This window comes from Hipposideros armiger, unplaced genomic scaffold (assembly GCF_001890085.2).
Source record: "Hipposideros armiger isolate ML-2016 unplaced genomic scaffold, ASM189008v1 scaffold_248, whole genome shotgun sequence".
Taxonomy (NCBI): Eukaryota; Metazoa; Chordata; class Mammalia; order Chiroptera; family Hipposideridae; genus Hipposideros; species Hipposideros armiger.
In genome coordinates, this window is record NW_017731598.1 from 681010 (window position 1) to 697436 (window position 16427).

The window sequence follows — 16427 nt, forward strand, 5'->3', positions numbered from 1 at the left end:
TGTAATGGGATAGCCTTCAATCTAACCTACCACTGAGGACTCTCTCTGCTTTGAAGTTTAAAAAGGTGGGAGGAAAAGAAGAGGAGCCTTGAGTAGCTCACATAGCCAAAAGCATGTTTAATGATTTCAGGGAGGTACAAGGAAGAGCTTCCTGAATCACAGGACAGCTAAACAAAGGAAGATTTTTAATGATGAGGGATATGGATTGCTTACATGGAAATCAATCTTCCTGAAGTGTTTGAGATTAAAACCTGTTCTAGAGTGATGCTTTCTAGATCTGTCAAGAGCATGGCATACACTAATTACCAAAAGGAAATTGGAATACAGTACTATAGGAAACTGCAGCTGATGTGCTCGGAAAAGACAGGCTGCAAAAATACACCTTGATGAAAAAGGCCTGCAAGTTTGGTCCCCGCCCCTAGATCTCTAAACATTAAAGAAGCTTCTCTCCTAGTGTTAGGGGCTTTTAAGTTCTCACAATCTTCAACAGCTAAAAGTGTGACTGATAAAGCCAAACTCAATATTTTTTAGATTTCATGTGGAAACAGTATTTGCAAATTGCCTTTCTAGTGTTTTTATCTTTATGCCTTAGTAACAATCCGTTACTCCCTCTCTGCCCACATCCCTACCCTGCCCCAAATCCCAGGAGCATCTGTAACACAGGCATCCGAAAGCTTCCAGATGTAACGAAGATCCTCTCCTCTGAATTTAATTTCATTCTGTAAGTACCAGGCTGATTGCTATGCACAACAGTTTCCTATTTGCAGCTGAAATTTGGAAAGTAAATATTTCTCATTTCATTCCTCAAGGGAAATTTGTGATAACTTACACATCACCACCATACCAGGAAATGCTTTTCAAGGGATGAATAACGAATCCATAACACTGTGAGTAAACTCCCAAATTCGCGCTCTGCCATACAGCCTCCTGCTGCTCTCACTTCTAACTTAAGGTGAGCTCTTTCTCATCTTTTACCACGTCCCTCACTCGCTGATGACATTCTTTTTGACCTAAAATACCAAGGGTGAGAAGAGTTGTGTGGGATCAAAGCTGGGTTATATGTTTGCATGACAACCAACCAACCCATTCAGTTTAAAATTAATCAACTGGGCCCTGAGGATTTACAGTGACCAAATTTCCAACCGATGAAATTGTTCATTGCGTCAGTGGAATGCTTTGAAGCTGGGAAGAGACAGCCTGCAGGGGAATGGCTGCCCTGGTTAAAAGAGGGCATAGAAATTTCAAGTTTCAACTGAGAAGAGTTTGGAAGGATATGGTCCAAGTAGACAGAGTGCTTGATCAATGGACCCTGCTCCCACACCCTCTGTCTCTCATTTTTCACTCCCACACCCTCTGTCTCTCATTTTTCACCTTCCCCTGGGAACCCGCTGACTTTGTTTCTGAAGCAGCACAATCTATGCCCACTTCCTACATGCCTGAAAGTGATGTCTTTTTATTTGACCATCACTCATTGGCCTACCAGGCTCAAAGGCCCTATCCATCTCACGCTCTTTCCTAAGGCCTTACTATTCAAACTATGATCTGTGGACTGGCAACTATAGTATCTTCTGAGAGCTGGTTAGAAATGCAGATGCTCAGGCCTATCCCAGACCTACGGACTCGGAATCTGCATTTTTGCAAGATCCCAAGTGATTCACATGCACATTAAAGATCAAGAAGTATTGTACTACGATAACACAAGTCATTCTCTTCACTATACACCTGCCTAACTGCCTTCCCTCTTGGATACCCAGTATCTTCACATATGGGTCACATTCCTTTGACATACCATTCAGAAGCAGCATCCTGGACACCATGTCTCATTTCTAGCCAAAGCACAGTGACCCATATTCAGCTCTGCTCCATACATCCATATCCTTCTCATTCTTTCTGCCTTTGTTTTGTTTTGTTTAAGCTGAGCCATCCTGCCACCTATTGGCAGCTCAGTGGCTGCTCAGCTCAGGTCGGGAATTGAACCGCTGTTGCTCAGAGCTCAAACTCTTGAGCGAGCTCTTAACCAACTGAACCACTCGGCCGGCCCCTCTTTCTGCCTTTGTTATAGTCCATGGCAGGATTGTGATGAGGCAATAAATGAGCTTGCCCTTAAAGACAGAAAAAGAGAGTATGAATTGGATGACCCTGAAATGAGGAACAGTTGTGAAGCAGGAGGAAACACCATCTCAGAGGACTCTCTTTTATATCAATGGATCCTAAAAATTGGTATCAATGGCATACTGTACTTGTAGTGTTTTTACTTTGTATAGGTGTAATACAACATATAATTGTCATGCTACGAAGTTGTGACCAAGGGAGCCCCAGCTCAAGGTGTTGCAATCAAAAGAATACAGAGCAGCAAACAAAAAAATAATTTCAAAATAACTCTTTACTTGCAACTCTTGAACACAGACAGGAGGCTGTAGATCCTAGAAAAACTTTTCCATAGTCTTTCTATTCCTCCACTTCTCTCACACACTACAGCTCGTCCAGATGTTTATAAGTGTTTCTGACTCACTGTTCCATATAGACTTGGTACTACTCACCCATTGTGTCCCATCAGAAACAGGGTATTGATAAAGCAAACACTGAGTAGAGGGGTATTTTATGCCTTAGGATTTGGGGACAAAAGGCATATAAGATCCATGTCCTTGAGTAGCTCATAATCTCAACAGGGGAAAATATGAAATAATAAAAATAATAAATACAAGCCAGTATATATTCATGTTGAGAGTGTGTGTGTGATACACCACAGTGAGAAGTCCTCTTGGGCTGGAGAACTCAGAGGAAGCCAGATGGTGGAGCTGAGACTTGAGTTAGACCTCACAGAATCAGTAACATCTGTAATATTTATGTGGTACTTATTAAATGCCTGCACTGTTTTGAAGTACTTTTTTAAAAGCTCATTTAAGTCTCACAGCAACCCTATGAAGTAGGGACTATCAGCCCCATTTTTAGATAAGGAAACCAAGGCACTAAGAGGTTTATTAAATTGCCCAAGGTCAAGATTTAGACCCAGACAGTCTGGCTCCAGAGTCATGGTCATCTTCATCCAGAAAAAGAGGAGCAAGTAATCCAAGCGAGGGGAGGGCATGAGCAAAAGCACAGCTGTGGGAAGGAGGAAAACGGGATGAGGCATATTCCCTGAGCTTAAATCCTGCTCAAGGATTGGGAAATAGGTTTAGACAAATGCTGCATTTAGATAAAAAGGCGTGGAGGGGACACTGGATTGCAGAGGGTCTTGTGTGCCAGGATAAAGGGTTAAAGGCTTAGAAGTAACACTGAAAAATATACTAAGAAGAAACCACCCAACAGAGTAGTCTTTATTAAAGAGCACAAAAATCCAAGACTCCCTAAATCTAAAAATAACCAGGAACCAATTGGTACTCCTCCCAGGTAAATACACAGTGATGGTGTAGAGTGGAACAGGAATGATAGGGCAGGAGACTTGGAGGAAGATCAACAAGGCAAGGACTGTAAGATAATCCAAAGGGTTCTACAAGCTCACAAGACCAGGCTACTCCACCAAACTCAAGGAACAACCAAAGATTCCTCTTCACACATCCCATTTCAGCATGTGCACACAAGTATTTTACTCCATAGTGTTTTTATTTGGGGACCATTAATTTATGGTAGTTATGATTTTAAGGCTAACAGCGCCTATTGGCAGGGCATCATTGCCCCACCTCTGAAGTTAATGAGGACTGAGGAGCCATCTCTCCCAGAGAGCCCTCCAAGGCATTGTGGTTCTATCCCCTTCCTCACTCTCAGCCCTTCATCTGGAAAGGGAGAGGTTAGTCATTTGCTTGGCACTTGTTCTCAGCTGAATGGGCCCTTCTGTAAGTGAAAGTTCATGGGGAGCACCCCGCTGGAAAAAGGGTATTATACTTAAAGTGGAAAGCCTTATTTTCTCAGCTATAAAGTTCAACTCCCTAATTAGAAAATAAAGAAAGCAAGCCTTCTCTCTTCATTAGTAATTGTTGAGATTTTGCTTTTTTGTGGCAGCTTTCCTGCCCTTCCTCTACCCAAATCTGTGCCAACTGTGAGCTCATTTAATGAAAACAAAACACTTCACTTGATGCTGGAGAAGCTCAGTGGGCTATTGCTAAAACTGTGCATTATACTCTCATATCCCTTTAGAGCAGTTTGGATTTTCATTAAATCTCCTCAAGAGGCCACCTTGAAATGTCCCCCACAGGTAAGCAGGATTTGGCTGCACCACCTTCAAAATATTCTAGATGACTGGTCATACCAGTCTCAGAAAGAAGACAACCTTGATTCCCATCTGAACCCCACAATGAGAAGGAAGAATTCTCTAAGACCTTTCAAAGAAAGGATGCCTGGCAAAGGATGACAAGATTCCAGGCTGCATCTGTGATGAGCCACAGTAGAGAGACAGTGAGGCGTTGGAATAGAAAGCCTGAATTCTAGTCCTGGTTCTGCACGTAACCAGCCTTCATCAAGTCACATCAACTCAACATGCCTCTGTCTCTGTAGCCAATGGGATTATTAATGCCTCCTGGTGCAAATGCAATCACATTATATCATCGACACTGCACTGCCACAATTAAAAGCTAACATTCAGCAAGCCAGTTGGCTTAGACCATCCTGAAAATGCTGTGTCATGTCATCTCATTTTAAATATTTTTATTTTGAAAATTTTAACTGGTAATTGCAGTCACTTTTCATTTGTCTTTCCATTGACAAACAGAAAGGACAGTCCTGTGAACTCCCCTATGTTCCTTACCTAGAGCCACATACTATTAACAGCTTGTCACACCTACACCGTCTCTATATATGTAAGTATATACAAGACATTTCCCTTTTTGCAAACCATCCAAAAGTTTATAGACATCACAACACTTCATACCTAAGTATTTCAGCATGCATCTCCCCAAAACACCCTACATAACTACAGCACCATTAAAACTAAGAAAATCAACATGGATATAATGATATAATCCAACCTATAGTTTATATTCAAATGAAAGTGTCTTTTACAGATTATTTTTTAAACTCAGAATCCAAAGTTTATGCATTTTTGTTCTGTCCATACTCCTCCCAACCTCACCCCCCAAGAACTGTCCCCCTGAATGCCTCTGTTCTGTATGACACTGGATACGTTGAGAAACCCAGGCCAGTTGTCTGGATTCATCTGACTATATGGTCATGACTAGACTCAGGTCAACATTTCTGCAAGAACACTGCAAAAGAGATGTATCAACCAGGAGTCACGTCATCTCACACTGTCCCACTCCTTGGCTAGTTGGCTAAGGTAGTGACACAGACCTCTTCATCGTAAGGATGCATATTTTCCTTTGTCAATAAGTAAATTATGGTGGAATAATTTGAGTTTATGTGACTATCACTTGGCCAACAGCCTTTCGTCCAATGATTTTGGCATCTGTTGCTTATTCAGTTATTACAAAGGGAGTTACAAAAATGGTTTGTTTGTTTTTTTTTATTAAGCTGAGCCATCCTGCCACCTGTTGGCAGCTCAGCGGCTGCTCAGCTCGGGCCAGGAAACGAACCACTGTTGCTCAGAGCTCAAACTCTTGAGCAAGCTCGCTCTTAACCAACTGAGCCACTCGGCCAGCCCCAAAAATGGTAATTTTTAAGTCTTTCATTCCTCTACGTTTATCAGCCAGCACTCTTCTGCAACAAAGAGGTCTCCTTTTTTTATTCTTTTGCCCTCTCTCTCACTCTTTCTTGTTGAGGATTACTGTGGAACATGGAATATGCAAAAATTTTATTCAATATATTATAATCCATTGCTATCATCATTCTTTTGGGTGCCTGTCACCTTTTTATTATTACATATGGTCAAGTCATATAAGCTGACATGAGCTTGGCTGAGGTGGAAGGAAGCATAAAAACTCCAGTGCTGCTGAAAAGCAGGAGGCATACCCAAATCGGAGCAAGGGGCCCCTTGCCATAGAGACTTGAGCCCCACGGGAATGGGGGAATCCTAATGAACATTCTAAACTAGAGTCAAGGCAGCATAGAGTGGTGACCAGTGACAGTTATCCACACAACCACTGCCAGGGCATCCACGAGAGAAGTGTCTTTATACATGAGCAATTATTCAGATTTAAAAGGACTGCAGCAAAGTACCACACAGAGACGATAGCAGTGAATTTAGGATCCCTCTTCTTTATGATGGTGTTTGTATAGCTGTTTGATAAAAATTTGCTTATAGATATACCACCACAGGGCATATATTCTAAAATAGTATGCCCTGCCCTTCAGCAATGGGGGCCACTTTCTGAGACCCTGAGGATCTGTTAACGTAAAATAAGCTTTCTTCTTTGAAATCATCCAAAAAGTAGGTGGCTGCATGATCCCAGAGGGAACTATGGCAGAATGTTAATACAACCCGAGAAACGCTTTTGGAGCCTCAGGAATATGTGGAGTTTGTTATAAGGCAGCATTCAGAATTAGAGTGTCATCCGTGGTTAAGTTCTAAAGCCTGAATCTTATTTTGAAAAAAAGGTGCCATTCTCTCTGTGTGAATCACTGATCTTTGAATAGAGAACCTAGACAATACTTTAAAATAAGGTGCAACTATTGTACTAGCAAAGAGGAGGGGGGAAACTCGTTTCTGTACCTGTGACAGCATCCTCAGAGCAAAGGAAGCCCTTCTTATTTAATTCTGACACCGTGGTGCTTTGGAAAGAAGTTATCTGAAGTGACTCTCCAGATGTTTTAAAGGGCAAAACACGTTGTGCAGGCCTGACAGCGTGAGGCCTCCCACTTGCATTTGTAATTTCTCCAGAGTGAGGATGCTACTCTTTTAATCTAAACAATGCAGTGCATTCTATTGTGTGAGTCTGGTAAGAGCAGAGATGAAGAGCAGCAGCTGAAAAGGAAACAATGAGCTGTGTTCTTTGGGAAGTTGGTACAAGCAGGACCCAGGCTATCAAAGAAAAAAACAATGTCCAAATGCAAAAATGTCAGTGGTGCCAACACAGACCCAAGGTGGGTGAGGGCTTTCGGTGAGTGAGTACATTTGGGGCAGCCCAGGCCACTGCACCGACCTGCTCTGCCCAGGGATAGAAAGGCCCTGACCCCAGTAGAATTCATTTAAACAGGTGGCCGCATTTCTTGGAAATTCTGCCCAGAGCACGGCAAGGGAGACCGTTTCCCTCCGTTCTGGTCGGAGAGCAAAGGCCACTGCCAAATATAATAAGAATAATAGTAGGAACAACACATTAAGCATTTACTATGATCCAAAACCTATTTCTAAGTGTTTAACATATGTTTACTGTTTTAATCCTCACAACAGCCTTTGAGGTCAATATTATTATTACCGTCCCAATTTGCAGATTAGGAAAATGAGACACAGAGAGGTTAAGTAATTTGCCCAAAGTAACTCAGTTCATAAGTAGCAGATTGGGATTCAAGCCCAGGCAGTTGGGCTCAGGGCTGGCAGACTTAACTACAAGGTGGCACTTAGAGCACTGGCACTTTAAGCCCCACAAAAAGTACAAAATCCTAATATGTATCAAAACTAGGATCAGGGCAGCACATTGCAGCGATGGGGAATAGCATCCAGGCACCAGCCGGTAGATCTTTTTGCCAAAATCAGAGCAGGGACTGCTTTTTCTTGATCACCTATACATGTGGCTTCATCCCTTAGAAGGCAGAGAAAGCAATGAGGGAACTAGACTCTGGACTCAACTGTGACCAACAGACCATCTCGGTTGCACTGTGGAAATGACGAGAGCTTCATCACCCTAGGGCAAGGAGTCCCAATGTGGCATATTCCCAAGGCTCCCTGGGAGAGCTTGTTGTAAAAGTGTGTGTCCCCAGGTGTCACTACCAGTGTGATTCCATAGGTCTGGGGGCAGCTGGTCAGTAGGTCTGGCTCTGAATTTCTGACAATTAGCTCCAGGTGGTTCTGATTCAGTGGATGGACGAGAATGCTCTGACAAACACCGGCCTAGACTCTAAGAAATCCAAATTCAAAAAGGTTCATAGAAAAGACAGGTACGACTCCTTCATCTAAGAGATTGCTATAAAGGAATTTGCCACACGCACCCCCCCATGACAAGATACTGCCAAAGAATAATGTTCTAAGCGTAAAATTTTTTTAAATTCCAGTGGGATTGAGTACTAAGGAGGTGAGGAGATTATGTATAACTATGTAAGACAACAGGTATAAACCAAGTTCCTATCCCCTCAGATTCTACAATGATTGAAAAATGACATCCAATAATCCATTACAGAAGACAGTTAAGAGCTAGTGTGTGAAACTTTAAACTCAGAAGAATTCCAGAAGAAAGCGCAGGAGAGCAGGGGAAGTCAAGGAAGGCTCCTCCTCCTGCTGGGGCGGGGCTGCTGCCACGCCAGCCTGATGGCCGAGCAGGGTGCAGGCACTGGGAAAGGCCCAGGGGTTTCATGGAAGAAGGAAAGGTGCTCTCCTGCTCCCTCTGAACTCAGTCTAATAAGGAGGCTTTATGAATTAGTTTGTAATCTCTGTATTTTCTGAATTTCAGTGTTCAAATAGCATGATTCAGCATGAGGCCCACTTGTATTTATCGATAGGCTACTTTGTCTCAAGTGTGCTTGGGTTGAGGGAAGGAAACCACATGCATGCGCACGCATGTGTGCACGCACGCGCACACACACCATACATACAAACGTATTACACACATATACACTACACACGTACACATAACATACCCCACAAAATGACATTCCACGCTTGCCTTATTTAACAAAGACTAGGAGGTGGTAATGGTGGAGGTGGGATGCAAACTGGAGCAAAAAGAATAGCCTCGTTTTACCAGGCCCCTAGGATCTAAAATGTTAGAGAAACAGAACTAGATATTGTGAACGCCAGTAATTATATTAGTAATAAATGTCACAGGAGAAAGAATGTGTGATTCCAAACTGTGTTTCTTTTGTTCCTAAACCCTCTCTCTTCCCTCTTCAGCAAATTATATGGAAATGGATTTGAAGACATACAAAGCCATGCGTTCAACGGGACGACACTGATTTCCCTGTAAGTATGCTTATTTTCCCAGCTCATGAATAAAAATGAAATATTACTCTGGCTACCAGATCACATTCAATCTTCAGCAACTAACTCAGGACAAAAATAAACTTTCAAGTGGCTAGTCCTCAGTGTTTCATGCATGTTACTAGGCAACTGGCTGGCTGGAAACCCCAGAGCACCCTGATTTCAAAGAGAGATGCAGCCTGGATACATTGAAGTTGACAGTTTGCTGAAATATTCAACACCCTATGTTAGGCTCCTCCATCTCACGGCCTCCCTCTCTAGGCCCTTACTCAGGTTGAGGGTGTGTTAGAGGCAGACGATTTCAGCAAAGAAATTCTTCCCCTTGGTCCCACTGCAGAGAAATTGAGCAACACCATTTACCAGCTAATCAGCCACAACAGACCCACTCACAGTCCCATCTCCCTACTGCTGGGGTGAGGTGGGGGGTTAGGTTGCTCATTTTCCTCAGGGTAGGGGAGCCTTGCATTTCCACCACACCCTATTCCAGTCCCTAGCGCCAATAGCCTTTAACTCAAGGGGAGCATCCCAACTGTTTCCTTCATTGTTCTCAACCTCTCTTTCTTTCTCTGGTTCCTTTTCTATAAGAGTGGTTCATTCACAAAGCTTCCGGAGCAAGGGCTGTTTGAACCATAACACGTACAAAGTGACATGATGATCACACTACAGTTGTGTATCATAAAAACTAAGAGCACACGCAAAGCTCAACTGAAGCCAAAATTAAGTAAAACAAACAAACAAAAGGGCCTTTATAATGAATAGGTCACATAAACCATGATCTACACTGGTGTTTCTCAGACTTTAACGCACATAAGCATAACGTGGAGATTGTCAAAAGAGATTCCTGGTCCCCACCCCAGAGGTAAGGACTGAGAATTTGTAATTTTAACAAGCTCCCAGGAGATGCTGATGCTGCCCGTCTGAAGTTGAGTGGCATAAATCTATATGTACAACATTCTATTTACCTTAACTATAGATATGAACCAAAGACCCTATCATACTGATACCACGCTATACAGCTCAGTGGCCAAGGGAACAGATCTAAGGACTCTATCTTCAATCCCACTATTTCTCAGCTACCTTGAGGAAGTTACTTTTCTATTGTATGATAAGCCACAATATTCTCATTCATAAAATGGAGTCACTAATAGACTTGTTCTGAGGACACCCCCACCAAAATGAAAAGGTCTGTTTTGTGTCCTCGGTGCTTGGCACAGAGTAGGTGCTCATTTATTATTTATGACATTATGTAGTTAATTATGAGTGAATAAACAGCAATTAAATACGATGAGATTTTTATGCTTTCAGCATGGGTCTGGCACATGCTAAGTGCTCAAGAAATGATAGCTTTTTAACAGTTGTGCTCCCTGTCATGGAGTCAATTTTCCCTTGTTTTCTTGTTGACTTGAATGTAATGAAGGGTTTACTCTCACCAACTGAATCTATTTTGCCCAAATTTAAATCAGAGCCATAGCCTCTCCCAGCACAGTACTCTCAGGTGCCTCATGCCATCATTGAGTCAACAAGTGTTTGCCAAACATCTGCTGTGTTTGAAGGATCATGCTGTATTCTGAGGGGAAATGAACGTGAACGATCCCTGGCGTTCTTCCCGCAGGAGCTTACAGCCTAGGAAGAAGCATCTCCAAATGGAATAGAAACTGTACACTAAGTAGTAACTAAGAAGACAAAGCATGACGCCTGGCCTGAGAGAGGGAAGTCCTTCGGGGATTCAAAAGCAGGAGAGAAGGAAATCAGAGAAAGCCTTGTGGGAGAGGTAGACTTTTCAAGCAGGCCCAATTTAGGCAAAGACAAAAGGAAAATGTATTCTGGGCAGAGGACAACATGAAGACTGAATGGCCCAGTGGAGGAAACGTGAGATGTGTTCGTAGACCAGCAAATAGTACCTTTTAGAACATTGTATTTGGTTGTAGGAAAAGTCACAACGTATTTTGTCTATGTTTTTCAAACATCATTTATTTATATAAAGAACAAAGATCAATCAATGTTATATTGCCCATTTTGTTCGACAACCTTTTGCCATCTTTCAGTGAGCTTCATAATTCCTCGTTCATAGAAGGACCTGTCTTTATTTGGGAAAAACTGAACAAGGTGCTGATTTACAGCCTCATATGAATTGAACGTTATACCATGCAAGGAGTTTTGAAGAGAGCAAAACGAGTGGAAGTCTGGCAGCTCAAGGCCAGGCTAGTATGGTGGGTGTGGCAACACATCCCATCCAAGCTCCAATAATTTTTGATGGGTGATGAAACTTGTGTGTGGTCTCGCATTGTCATAATGGAACACAACTCCTTCACAATTAACAAGCTCTGGACGTTTCTGGATGATGGATTCGTTCAAACTGTCCAATTGCTGAAAGTACACATTTGAATTGATTGTTTGGTTCCTTGGTAGGAGCTCGAATAACACACCTTTAAAATCCCACCACACTGAGAGCATAACCTTCCTCTGATGAATGTCTGCTTTCGATGTCATTTGAGGTGAATCATCACGTTGGGACCAAGACCGTTTGTGCACCACATTATTGTAAACAATCCACTTATCATCACCAGTTATCAGCCGCTTCAAGAAAAAGATCATTTTCCTCACATTTAATGAGCATATTGCAGATATTTATACATGCTGTCAAATGAACTTCTTTGAGTTGATGCAGAACCCAAATATTGAGATTGCTTCCGTATCCCAGCTTTTTCAGGTGGTCATGAACGCTTGAATGATGGATGTTCAGTGATTCTCCAATCTCTCATGTCCTGTAACATGGGTTTGACTTGATCAGTGCCTTTATTTTGTCAACGTCAACCTCAGTGGGCCTCCCTGACTGAGGAGCATCGTTGAGATCAAATTCACCAGCACGGAATTTCGTGTACCATCGTTGGCACTGACGTTCTTGTAGAGCATTGTCACCGTAAACTGTATGCAACTTTTCACAAGCTTGATGCATGTTTTTCCCTTTATGGAAGTAAAACAGTAAAATATGGCAAAAATGCACAGTTTGGTCTTTCATCTTCAACTTGTTGTACAATCTCCAAAACTCAGCCAAATCGCTCAATTTTTTTTAGAATGAAGCTAGAACTGTCAGCTGTCAAATGACATAGCAATAACATAGATGTGAATGACTCTACTACTTCCAAAATGAACTAGTGCCATCTGTCACAAACATGCGTCATGACTTTTCCGATAACCCAATAGCTGCGGGTTAAGGACAAAGCCAGAAGGGCCTTAGATGCCAGAGTAAAGAATCCGGACTCTCTTCTGTAGAAAATAAAATGCTGTTGAAAGTTCTGGGATGGGAAGTGTGAGACGGGTGCTTCAGGAAGGTTCATCTGTTAGCAGGGAGGACAAAGAATTGGAAAGGGCAGTTCAGAGCTAGAGATACAGACATCAGGGTTATCCGGATAGAGGGGGCAGCTAAAGTCCTCTGCAGCTGGAGGAAAAATAAGAGGACTGAATATCAAATTGGGGAAAACAGGAAGTGAGGAAGAGAAGTCAGAGCAAAAGCAAAGGGAAGCAGAAGGAAAATCAGTGGAGTCCATCCTTGGGACGTCAGGGAAAACAGGACTTTAGGAGGGAGAGCCTCCATGAGCAGCGTCAGCTGCTTTAGAGATACCAAATGGGTATGGACCTCCCAAAGTCCAGTTAGTCAAGATTCTATATCCCTACACCTTGTTGTTGCAAGAAAGAGGAAACGAAGAACACAAATCAATTTCATTCATTTACTCATTCAATAAACATGTATTAAGCATCACCAATATATTAGGCACTATATTAAATGGGTCTGCAATGGTAGAATAGAAACAGTCTCTGCCCTCATGAAATTTCTGTTCTGGCAAAGAGACAGATGAAAAGGCAAATAATGAATTTCTTGCAGGTAGTGATATATACTGTAAAAGAAACAACCCATCACTGAGATCTGCGAGAGTGCAGGGAGGTGACTGGCCTTAGGTTAGGTGCTTGGGATAGCCCCCCAGAGCATATGATGTTTAGGCTGAACCTAAATGATAACAAGGAGCTCACCTTGGCAACAGGGAGGGGAAGTGTGCTACGGAAAGAAGGAGCAGCATGTGTAAAGGTCCTGAGTTGGGAAAGAAAAGAAGTTGAAAGCTCCAGGAACTGAGAGGAGGCCAGTGTGGCTGGAGGGTCATCAACAAAGGGAAGAAGGGTGTTAGAAAAACTTGGACGTGGAGCAGGAATGAACCACACCAAACTGAGGGGCCGTGGAAAAGAGTCTGAATGCTCTTCTAAGGGCAAGGAGACCCACTGAAGGATTTAAGCAGGGAAGGAGGGGAGTTTTCAAAACTGTCAAGCCAAATTTCCAAATGCTACATTCAACCCAGTGTCTGCACCTTCCTCATAAAACAGGCCTGGCCAGAGCTGTCCAGAACAATGACACCAAAGCTCTGCAAAGTTCTCAAACACATTCCTTACCAAGGCAGGACACGGTGGAGTAAGCACCGAAAGGCTGTCCTCAGACACCTCCAGGGGTCTAAGAGTCGGTCCCGGTCATTCCCACAGCACCCTAGTTAGGGAAGCTCTGGGTGCAGTTTGGGGGTTCTCCCACTGTGCTTCAAATGGTCATCCTGCCTGTGCTTCTCACACCTGGAGGACCGTGTCACTTGGGAGAGTTCCCAAAAGTGACCCCCAGGAAAATGTGATCGACGAATTTCACTTATTTTTTAACCAAGCCACATAATACAGAGTCATCAGGATACAGAAAGATCTGAGTTTTAATGAAACATGCGAAATAAAACTGTCAAAAATTTGAAAAGTTAATTTGACCTGGCTAACATGAGGATGATTTGCTCACAGAGCCCAGTTTCAATGATTTATGACCAGAACTGAACATAATTAGGACAAACCGAATCAGGAAGAAGAGCCACGGAGGCTTGGGAAGGAAATTTTCTTTAGATTTAGATTTTAAACAGCAGTTGACTCTGACAACCTCATCTCCTTGATGGTGGAAATACACCCAGGGGACGATGGCGCATTCTGATGCAAAGGCTGAGGGATTCCAAGGAAGATGCTTAGTAGAAGCATGTGGGAAAGAGCCACCCAGCGAAGGGGGGGGGGGGTTGCAAGGGCTTCGGCAGTTTTTAAATAGCAGGTGCGATATGCAGACATGCTGAAAAACCCTGAAGAAGCCTAATGCTAAGAGATGAGCCAGGTAATTACCGAGGCACCCTGCCAGGGAGAGGGCGTGGGTGTTGGTGCATCTGTTTTGCCATGTAAACATCGCTGCTGTGGTGCAGAAGAAACCTGTTCCCATGCTGGAAACCATCACACCAACAATGGATGTATACCGTGCCCACTGTCCACGGTTTCCAGAATGTTCTTGGAGTTACCGCCCTTCTCTCATAGGAAGAACGTGCTGAAAAGAAGGCTGGCAAGCCTGAGCCCAGGAGTCCTCTCCCAGCTCCCTTGTCCGCCCAGGGAAAGGCCAGTGCTTGGAGACACCAGAGTCAGGGCCCAGATCAGAAGCTGCTCTAGAGGGTCAGGCTGAGCTGCTCTGAACTCAAGGGAGCAGAAGTCCGCAGGTAGCCTCTGCGGTAGCAGCTTGGGGCTTCTGTCACGGCCATAAGAGCAGTGGCCCTCGGCCCTCTGGTTTCCACAACACCCACACCTGGCGATGATCACACACTTAGCACAGACCTACGGGGCACCCAGGGTATGGGACAATCATCTACACGGGCTGTACTTCCTCCCGTCTCACCCACTGAGAAATGCGTATCCAAAAAGGAGTGCAATTAACACCATGAGAGGGGTAACTTTGAATGGGCCCTACTTTTTTGTTTTAAGTGCAGTATTTGCAAGCCTTGGGCTATCACTGTAAACAGACCCTGAGACCTCCAAGGTCAGGACAGCGGAGAGCCTTGACGCAGGGCGGGCTGCTCTCCCACCCTGCAGCCTTGAGCACTGCAGCAGCATTTCCATCCTGGCCCAGCTGTCTGATAGTAAATCTCCATCACTCCTGGGCAGGACGGGGAGTGCTTTAAGCTGTAGGACAAAGGGCTCCGCGGAGTAGGGGGAAGTCACAGAGGAAAGGTGGGGCCACACATGCACTTCAGCAATTTCACGATGTCACTGAGCACTAACACGTCCTTTCCCCACTTTACCTGCAGTCCCCCTGGTGCCCTCTGACCCTGAGCCCCATGCACAGAGACCAGTCCAAGCATGTGTGTGCAGAGCTGTGACTGGTGACACAGGAGGTGCAAACCCTACTAAGCACGCTGTGCTTCCCCACAGGGAGCTAAAGGAAAATGCGCACCTGGAGAAGATGCACCAGGGAGCCTTCTGGGGGGCCACGGGGCCTAGCATCTTGTGAGTACAATGGTGCTGCCTCCCTCCCCAACCAGCGCACCCCAACATGCCTGCTTAGGGCTTCTAGCCACATTGTCCCCAGCCTGGTTTGAGGGGCATTGGCCTCTGCATGTGAAACGGCTTCCATAACAAAGCTCCACAAATTGGGGGGAAGGGGCCCTTAAACAACAGAAATTTACTGTCTCCGTTTAGGAGCCTAGAAGTCTAATGTCAAGGTGTCAGCGGGGTCGGTTCCTTCTGAGGGCTGTGAGGGACGGGTGTGTTCCAGGCCTTTCTTCTTGCTCCTGGTAGTTCATTCTTGTTGTGGTAATATAACTCCCATCTTCACATAGCAGTGTGTGTGTGTGTGTGTGTGTGTCTGTGTCTGTGTGTGTGTGTGTCTATGTCCAATTGTCCCTCTTTATATAAGGACACCAGTCATACTGGATCAAGGCCCCTCCTAATGAGCTCATCTTAGATCTCCTCTGTAGAGACCCTATTTCCAAATAAGGTCACGTTCTGAGCCACTGGGGGCTGGGACTTCAACATATGGATCTGAGGAGACACAATTGAACATATAACATTAAATATGGAGGGCCGCCTCGTGTGCTGGAAGAGGGGGTGGCTGCCCACCTGGCATCCACTCGTGGCATTCGAAGCCACAGATCTGACTTGCCCCGGCATTTGGCTGGATAGGGCCAAGTTGCTGTGTGTTAGGCTCTCTGAGGGTACCAGGAGCGGAGCCAAGTTCCCTCGATTATGGGAGTTCAGTGTAAGTACATGTGGGAAAAATTGTCAAGTTTATCTGTCTACCAATCACCTGCTATCCCCTCCCATATGCTGAGCACTAAGTGTTGGGCAGTTTGCTGGGGGTGTGGAGAAGGCGCATCTGTTGCTGGAAGTGTTTCATGGGGCATCAGCCGCAGCCACTTAGAAAACAGGCTGGATTTTTAAATTCCCACTGACTGCTCTTCTTCCTCACATCTAACTTGCTTGGAGTTTTCTTGGACATTGGAGTTCAGGACCCCGTTTCCCAAACCTGAGCTTTCCACGCAGCTCTGCTGGCATGGCCGAGTTTGCGCTTCCGACTGATGAATGC

At 44.3% G+C, this 16427-nt stretch overlaps 1 protein-coding gene across 1 annotated transcript in view; it reads left to right on the forward strand.

The window, feature by feature from the left end:
- LHCGR (luteinizing hormone/choriogonadotropin receptor) overlaps window positions 1-16427 on the forward strand; it is a 51946-nt gene that overhangs the window by 24000 nt on the left and 11519 nt on the right. The window contains exons 5-8 of the mRNA XM_019655851.1: window positions 647-721; window positions 810-887; window positions 8933-9001; window positions 15275-15349. Coding sequence (XP_019511396.1) covers window positions 647-721; window positions 810-887; window positions 8933-9001; window positions 15275-15349 — 297 coding nt within the window. The remainder of the gene's footprint in view (window positions 1-646; window positions 722-809; window positions 888-8932; window positions 9002-15274; window positions 15350-16427) is intronic.